Genomic DNA, 8,201 nt, shown 5'->3' with positions numbered 1-8,201 from the left:
TTGAAAATGTCCACCGCAGTTGTGGACGAAACGTCAGGAAGAAATTCCGATAGACCACGGCTTCAAAGCCCGGAAAACATTCCTAAATGTAATTACAAATTTTTGTTTATCGCCGATTGATTTGAAATTTTCCTCTCTATTTGTACTCATTTATTTACTTCCTAAATGAAGGTCAGATAAGCTAATGACGTAACTTATGAATTCAATTAAAGATGACTGCACGTTTGCGTCATCACTACGGCCAATTTGTAACAATTAAGATTAAGTTGCCGTTCGGCAGATTTTTAAAGCGGGATCATCCTGTAATAGCTGCGGTAAATGTAGTATTCGGGTCGTTGACAAAGTGTGTTCCAATTTATGGATCTTCCCAGTTTTAGCCTAATTTTTATTTTTAGACGACTAGAATGTAATAAAATAGTCGATTTTTCTAATTTTTCTGGCACATCAGAGCTGTTTGTGCTTCCTCGTGTCCAAATTGCCAAGGGTCTTTACTTTGAAGAATGTAAAACATTGCGCTTTGATTTTGCTGCGCAGGCACAACTTGTCTTAAGAAGAATTCCGCAACACACAAAAATAATAAATTGATTACAAATTAATTTAATTCAAACCCAAGTTTGCTTAAAACAGACAGAAACGTAAATAAATTTAATTCAACACGTGGTTTACAGCGTTGTTTACATACACTAATTAATAATCTACCAGTAACGATTAATTTTATTACACGTTAACCTTAGGAAATAAATTGTACATAATAAGAATAGTGCGTCTATTTTATCTGAGAGAGGCATAACAAACACTTACCTGTTAGGAGCGGTTGAATGATGCCATTCTGGCCAAATTGTCGCACGTTGTTGTCAGCCATATTGCCTCAGTTTTTTTGTGAATAATTTTTGAAAATGTTGCACCGTTTTGAATGCATTCGTTAGCGCCACCGTTTACGTACCACTACGTGTGGCCATCTGTAGACTACTCGAACAATAAAGCTGAAACGTGCCGCTTGAATAGAATGAGGAAGGTATCGATCAATGCAATTAAAAGGTCACGGAAGGGCGGGTGATAACAGAATTTCGAAAACGCGTAATTTAAAGCAATGCCTGTTTCAATGATGCTACTTGACTAAATGTGCCCACGCCATCGTTAGCAGCAGAGGCCATGAAAAAATCAACTTCCTGCCGATATTTCCCGGTCAAAAACTGCTTCATATGCGAAAAGCTGCAGCTTAGGTCATGGTTGCAATTCAATTAATCATAACGTTCACCCAGTAGAATGACAGCCATTGAACTTGGGGAAATGGAATATCGATATTGCGTTTACGTTAATTTTAGTTATTGTTGGTCTATAGCACAGTAAAGACTAATAAAGTTAATTTGATTTCTCCAAAAAACACGAGGTCTTCTAGGTATAATGAAGTGCTCGTTGAAAATTGCATCCTGCCGTTTGGGATTCACATACCTACCTACTTTACTACTAGATTTATACATTCAGCCAAAAATAGGCATATATGCTTAATGAGCACATTTTGAGTTAATTCAATGACACGCAAAGTAAACAAATCTTATCCAACTGAGAACTTAAAGCGTTTGAACAGTAAATATTACTACACTCTATATGTACATGTACTTACCTTCTTCAATATTGAATGTTCTACTCAGAAATGAAGAAATGGAAATAATTTTCACCACATGAATGTGGTACACTTTGGAAGATGTTTCACGACTCGTTTCGTTTGTATAAACTTACCCAAATTACTCGCATTATCTTAAGATAAACAATGCCTCAACGCAATTCAAGTGCTTTACGAAATGGTAACTAAGATTAACTCGAAAGATGCCTTGGAGCGATTGTCACAGATATTAACACTTATTATGTTTGGCATTATGTCTCTATCAACCTTTGGAAAAACTTCCAAACTAAAATAATACTGCTGATTAAATAAACAATTATCTTTATTTACATAATGACCTACTTAGAACTATTTAATACTGATCGTATTTATCAGTCGAAATACAAGGATTTAAGTTACTTATTACACTGTTGCTTGAACAAGAATCAGTTCTCGTTAACTCACTGTTCCACATTGTACATCCGATAATAGGCGGTTTGAACATATAGGTAGGAATTCATGCACGTCAACAAAAAAATTCAAATCAACTACGTACTACCTATAAAAAAAGTAACCAGGACTTTTTCCTAGGCCTGGGTAACACTGTGTTGAGTTGCGCTTTTGCGTTGATGCCGCTCTGTGAGTTGGCGAGTTATAACTCATCGCGCCTGACTACACCGCACCTCAAATTGCGCCGATGGCGGAATAATTATTGAAATCAGAACTTTAAAGGACATTTTTAATTAGTTGAAATTTTGTTGGTTTCTTCGTTGAATAGTTTCAGCGGTTTTTTTGTTTAGTCAATATTTTTAGAGACAAAATTAATTCGGTTATTAATTTTAGTTTTGGCGTTGTGCATTAATCACTGCAGTTGAGTCAAATTCGTTAGAACCTTTGGAGCGTTTTTCGTTTAGTTGTTATTAACTTGCGTTAAGTTGGAACGTGAAAGTTGCCTTGGAAATATTGCCGTACGAACAGGCACTTTTTACAAAAATGTCAAGAATAAACAAACTGAAATCGACTGTCAAGCAAGAGCAGAACAATAAATCATCGAAAGAGCGAATGCGGAAGTGATTAAATAATCATGTTTATTCTGTACTTCGGTGCCTGTTTTTTTTCAAAAGTGTATGAAGGTCCGACAGTGGACGACATTTTGGATCGATCATCGCATACTTAGATGGAAAATATAGGATCATTGTGGCCCTTATGGCAAGTGCGGTAGTATGTGAAAGTGTAGAACTTCTTGAGGATTAATGGGTAGAAAATGGGGGATACGGCGCCAGCATGCAGAAAGCTGGTAAGAATGATGTCTAATCTGTACATCTTTTAGCTTGAACTGAGTTTAGCTTTCCGACAATCAACTGAAGTTTTATGGATTTTTTGTATTTCTCTCTCTGTGCTTTGCTAATTTCACATAAGTTTGGACTTGGACAGATTTCGTGCAGTTCTAAACACATTTTCTTCTCGCTTGTCTCGAAAGTACCGTTTCAGATATGCAAATATGGGTTACAGTTTTCTGTTTTTGTTACAAAAAGTCAAGAGTTTTAGTTTTGTTTTTTTTTTAATTGCGACTGAAGTGACAACTCTGAACTTGTAGAGTAAATTATGTTTCTAGAAATTTTTTTGCGAAAAGCAGCAACAGCAGAAAATTAACTGAGTTACCCATGCCTACTTTTTACTAATAATTCGACTTAAATATGTGAGGTTAACCAAATCGATAACAAGTTTTTTCAAATGAAAGTGGAATATTTTAGAACGCGTCGCCATAAAACCAAAACAGAGAAGGTTATCATCAGCAACTTTCATGTTTAATTAAATCGCTGATAGATAACATTAATATGTGTGAGCAACTGATGAACATATAAAAGGTAATTTTGCAACAACTGGCCTGCATGGGAAACAATGAAGGAAAACCCCAGACATAAAAAAATCAAATGATGAGAGGAGCGTAATTTTATACGTAGATACACACACTACTCCTCAATTGGGAATGCAATCAACAACCAGACTTGAAATGTTATGGATAATATCCACTACTAGGTTGAAAGGTTATTTAAAATCACATGTATTTACTTATTAATCAGTAGGTTAACTTTCACGTCACCCAGTACGAAAATAATCCTACTTTGCCTTTGAAAATGCGTATAGTTCAACTTATCTCATAATTTTTGCTGCGCGTTCTCTATCTCGTTCAACTTCAACAGGATGCATGCGCTTTCGATGCGAAAAGCAATTTCCTGAGCTGGCAAAAGCCTTTGGGCAGTAGGGGCATTGGTATGGCCTTGCTCCTGTATGTTGATTAATGTGGAACTGAAAAATATAAATTGAATTCAATTATTTTGATATTGTTTATTACTGCTGTTCAATACCTTCAGGTCTTGGTTTCTCTTGAAAGTTTTATCACACAATGGGCACTTATGCGGCCGTAAGTCGCTGTGAGTAATGGAATGAGCCCTCAAAGTACTGTTAGTTGGATAAACTCTGCCGCATACTTCGCAGGGAAACTGAACACCTTGATGGTAGTCTTTGTGTCGAAATAAATTGCACTGGGTTTTGAACCTGCGAAAAATCCTACTTTATGAGAAAGCTTAAAGTTATAAAATCAGATTACTTACACGCGTCCACATATATCGCAGCCATATTGACCTTTGGGTCTGTGGGTTTCCAAGTGAACTTTCAGTGCTCCTTTGGTCGTGATTTCTTTGGCACAAATCGGACATTTATATAAAGTTTCAATTAGCTGCATGTCTTTATTAATAGTATGTGCTGGTCCTTCCAATTCCTGGCAGTCTTCTCTCTTTTCTTCTATTGCGCTACTCACAAAAACTGTAGCCAAATTTTCTTGGATTTTGTTGAAACTCAGGCTTAAAACTCGTTTGGTGTACGTTGCCGAATGTATGTACATATGATCCTGCAGGGCGAAATTAGTCGCAAAACTCCGTTTACAGATCGAGCACAAGTAGATAATACAAGTGTTTTCGGAGTTCTCACTTTCGGACGATCCGTTCTCTTGGGAACCCGACTGGGATTCATCCAGATCAGATTCCTCTTCTTGCTCTGGTTCTTCGTTTCGAAGAGTTTGTTCAGTTTCACTTTCAGGCTCACTTTCTTCTAGGCAGCATTGCAAAATCGACATTGGATCTACTCGCATTTCCATTTCCATTTCTTCATTTTCATTGCTTTGATCGTCGGTTTCATCCGGGCTCTGCAATTAATTGAATATGATTGACCTCTGGAGACGTTTGGCGTTGGTGAAAGCGAAACGTCAGGACCAAATTCAAAATGCAAAAGAATTCTGGCGCTCCTCTTGAGAACGTGATTGGAAAATACAGCCATATTTCGAGAGAAGAAGCGTTCAGTGAGAGTAAAATGAGAAACTGACGAATGAGAAACTGACGTGAAATTTAACAAAAGAATGTTCTTATTGTTAACAAACATTTTCAATTAGAAGATGATCAAAACGGGTGTCGGACTAGTAAGAAAAAAATAGGAATGAACTGTAATAAATCTATTAGGGAATGGTTATGCTTTGCCATTAAACTTGTTGTATTGTTAGGTGAAAATTGCAATATAAAATGGCGTGACCATTTTGCTTTGAACAATTGTAACACTATATTCAAGCAGGAATAATTTAAATTAAATTACTGTTTTGCGAAGTGGTTGAATTGTTGATTCTTTATTGTTGTTGATTAGGGCGTTGTGCCAAAGCCAATCTGAGCAGGAATGGTTTCTACTTACTGTTGTTAAATACGTGTGGAGTAGGGAGACGTTTTCGGTTTTTGTAGGTTCAGGACTAACCGGAGTAGATAAAACACAGCGCGTCATTTTTTCCTGATTTTTCAATGCCATGGTGACAAAAGAATGAAATCCATCAATTTTCGAAACACAGTCTTCACAGATCATTTTTGGCAATTTGTCATCTAAACTAATCTGAAACACCATAAAAACATGTCGACCTTTATGCTGACAGCGACGAAAACAAAAATGGTTCTTACTGAGACACAGAGATATTTCCTAATTTTCGCGTGTAAAAATGTCCGTTTTGCTTCATCGCCAAAGAGAAAAACCCCGCAGTTAACTTCGATTGAGCAAATCCTGCACCATTTTTCAATATCCATTTTTATTTATCACTACATTGAATTCGAATCTGTTTCGATCGACTAGAGAGAGTTGCAGTTACATTGGGACTCTAATTAGATATACAGAACATAAAAAAGAACTATACCGTCCTTTAATAGAGATCATTGCGCACACACTCAATAGGTACAATTCATGAAAATTCTCTATGCCTTTAAAAAACGTAATTGATTCCACCGCTACGTCGTTTTCGGGCACAAAATGTCCGGGCAATCGGGAGGAAAAGCCGGAATTGTTACCTTGAATTGGAGCTTTGAGCAGCAGATTTTCGCTCTATTTTTGACCGGCAGTGTTTTGAAGATTTGTGTAATAAATTTACGATTGACACACGTCAAAAAACACGTGGAAAGTATTCGCGCCATTGTGAGTTTCTGAGCGCGGACGCAGACAACTCGTCATTTCGGAGGGATTCAGGGATTTCCTTTTAAAATCAATATGACCAGCCTGGCCGACCAACAAACTGGGGGTTGTGTCTGTGACGCAAGATCCCCATTATCGTCTATTTTCCCTAATCAATACCGCTAGACGACAACCTGCAGCATTTTATTTAATACACCCTCTTTCGCCTCTGTTTTCCGGACAACCATTTTTCTGAAATGAGCTTGATTTTACCCCCTCATCGGTGCCGATTAGTGGAGAACCATCCTTGCTTCATCCCTCATTAAACTTTCTATGCCCATTAACTCACACCACTCAACACAGCAAAATAAAACCCCAAGTGGAATACACAATATAATACCACTAATATATAATACATCTATTTACATGCTAAGACATCTTAAATGATATTCAGTTCCAAATATGCGTACAATATTTTTTGGCAGTTTACATGTAAGTCACGTAAGAATATTCTAAATGAAAAAAACACTGATTTCTAACTAACTCGGTTTGGGAATGTTGCTGCAGGATTTGGCTTTGCACCTGGAAAACAGAAAGTATTCTTGAAAAATCTACGCTAATTTCTCTAATCACTCAACTTACGAGTTTTTGCTCTTTTTTCGACGACAAATGTGCAGGGTGATTGGTCCGCTTTTCACGCTTTTAAACAGCAAAACTGCATCAGCGTGTGAAATGTCGTGGCAAACTTGACCATTTACTGCCAAAATTTCATCCCCTAAAAACAATAATTTATCAAATAAAACGACAGTTAATGACGCGTTGTTATAATAATTCCACTGCCAGAAGCCATCAAGGGAGGGTTTCAAAAATTTGTTTTCATGAACGGACTTTGGTTCCAAATCAGCCACATGTTATTAAATGTTAATTACTGGTGAAATTATTCGCTGTGAAATAATTGGAAAGCAGTAGTCCAAAATAAAATTAGGAAGCTCACTTTAAACACTTTGCCTATTGAAAGTGCTTTAGGCAATTACTTTTGCTTAATTTTTGTTAATCAACACTAAATAATTCCGGTTAAAATTACCGCTAAACCAAGTGTTTTTATTTCAGTTTCCTTTGCTTCAGTGGACAAAATAATCTGATGTACAAAAAAGACGTTCATCTCCATCGTTGCATGATGGGGTATTCATACACGCAATAATTAAACGCTTCCTGGAAAATTATTGGGTTAAACTAATTGATCATCTTATAGTCGAGAATTTTTGCAAATGTCCACACTCACACATTGCGGCGTAAAATGAGATCGGAACCACATCAGCTTATTAAGCGCAGTTGCAGTTGCGATATGTGAAAATGAGCCGACCACAATGCAGAATTTTCCAATATCAGCCATATGAAAGTAATTTTTGATTATTTAATATACAATAGTTAACTAACGTGACCTCACGAAACTAAGATATTATCAGTAAACTTGGCTCATCGCCAGTTAATTAGCAAATATTTAACAATTTTACACCCACATGTGTCTCACTTCCGGATACACTCAGTGGTGCAAACAAAGCCTGCTAATTTAGGAAATTTTCAATTATACAGGGTTATTCACGCTATACGGCACGGACGTTTGCGGCTAGCCCGTTTGTTTTTTGCAAAGTATTATTTGATAAATCGACAGAAGCCTATCGGGTGCACATTTAAAAAATATTTTTGTAATGTACAGACTGTCCCAAAAGCCCTAAAAGTATCAAAGTTGTGTTTTTCTAAATGAAATACCCTATATATTATTGCATTTTTGTATTCCTTTTATGTACCCCCACAAAAAGAAAGCAAGTGGAGTTAAGTCCGGAGATCTGGGAGGGCAATTTTGAAACCCATCTCTGCCAATCCACCTGTTTTGAAAGTTGGCATTTAAAAATTGCCGAACTTGGTTGGTTCTAATATTGAAAGGGACTTCTTCTAATAATATTTAAAGATGGTTTATTAGAAACTGGAGAAACATCAAACCATTCAGATGTCCAAAAAAATAGGGCCCAATTAAATATTGGCCCAGTATTCCACCCCACACATTAACTGACCACCTATTTTGATTTTTCATGACCCTGTATGCGCGCGGATTCGTATCAGA

At 36.8% G+C, this 8,201-nt stretch overlaps 3 protein-coding genes across 5 annotated transcripts in view; all 3 read right to left on the bottom strand.

Annotated features, from left to right (window-relative positions):
* LOC109541071 (nicotinate phosphoribosyltransferase) overlaps nucleotides 1-1,870 on the bottom strand; it is a 7,119-nt gene extending 5,249 nt beyond the window's left edge. The window contains exons 1-2 of one of the 3 annotated variants that reach the window (XM_019909760.2): nucleotides 1,625-1,870; nucleotides 802-983 (exon numbers count right to left, since the gene is read on the bottom strand). In XM_019909760.2, coding sequence (XP_019765319.1) covers nucleotides 802-862 — 61 coding nt within the window. In that variant the 5' untranslated portion in view covers nucleotides 863-983; nucleotides 1,625-1,870. The remainder of the gene's footprint in view (nucleotides 1-801; nucleotides 984-1,624) is intronic. The other 2 variants (XM_019909762.2, XM_048661793.1) reach the window with 2 other exon arrangements.
* Nucleotides 1,871-1,928: 58 nt separating this feature from the next.
* On the bottom strand, nucleotides 1,929-6,286 carry LOC109541074 (zinc finger protein 675). The gene is made up of 5 exons (XM_048661795.1): nucleotides 5,599-6,286; nucleotides 5,342-5,533; nucleotides 4,219-4,808; nucleotides 3,973-4,162; nucleotides 1,929-3,913 (listed from the first exon to the last, which is right to left on the bottom strand). The coding sequence occupies exons 1-5, from the start codon at nucleotides 5,719-5,721 to the stop codon at nucleotides 3,758-3,760; spliced, it is 1,251 nt and encodes a 416-aa protein (XP_048517752.1). The 5' UTR covers nucleotides 5,722-6,286; the 3' UTR covers nucleotides 1,929-3,757.
* Nucleotides 6,287-6,459: 173 nt separating this feature from the next.
* Nucleotides 6,460-8,201, bottom strand: part of LOC109541139 — a 20,036-nt gene continuing 18,294 nt past the window's right edge. Inside the window, exons 5-6 of the mRNA XM_019909897.2 lie at nucleotides 6,722-6,854; nucleotides 6,460-6,661 (exon numbers count right to left, since the gene is read on the bottom strand). Coding sequence (XP_019765456.1) covers nucleotides 6,619-6,661; nucleotides 6,722-6,854 — 176 coding nt within the window. The 3' untranslated portion in view covers nucleotides 6,460-6,618. The remainder of the gene's footprint in view (nucleotides 6,662-6,721; nucleotides 6,855-8,201) is intronic.

Source organism: Dendroctonus ponderosae, unplaced genomic scaffold (assembly GCF_020466585.1).
Source record: "Dendroctonus ponderosae isolate FM_Combo_2020 unplaced genomic scaffold, Dpon_F_20191213v2 Dpon_F_20191213_1, whole genome shotgun sequence".
NCBI lineage: Eukaryota > Metazoa > Arthropoda > Insecta > Coleoptera > Curculionidae > Dendroctonus > Dendroctonus ponderosae.
Note: the sequence above shows the minus strand (reverse complement) of the source record. Positions and strands in the feature narration are given on the sequence as shown.

Excerpts from the sequence above, each read along its gene's own strand:
- LOC109541074 (XM_048661795.1), bottom strand. The coding sequence starts at position 5,721 with ATGGATATTGAAAAATGGTGCAGGATTTGCTCAATCGAAGTTAACTGC. Across the intron at positions 4,809-5,341 it reads TCCACACGTATTTAACAACA|AGCCCGGATGAAACCGACGA; the intron begins GTAAGTAGAAAC and ends AATTAATTGCAG. Across the intron at positions 4,163-4,218 it reads TGCGATATATGTGGACGCGT|GTTCAAAACCCAGTGCAATT; the intron begins GTAAGTAATCTG and ends GATTTTTCGCAG.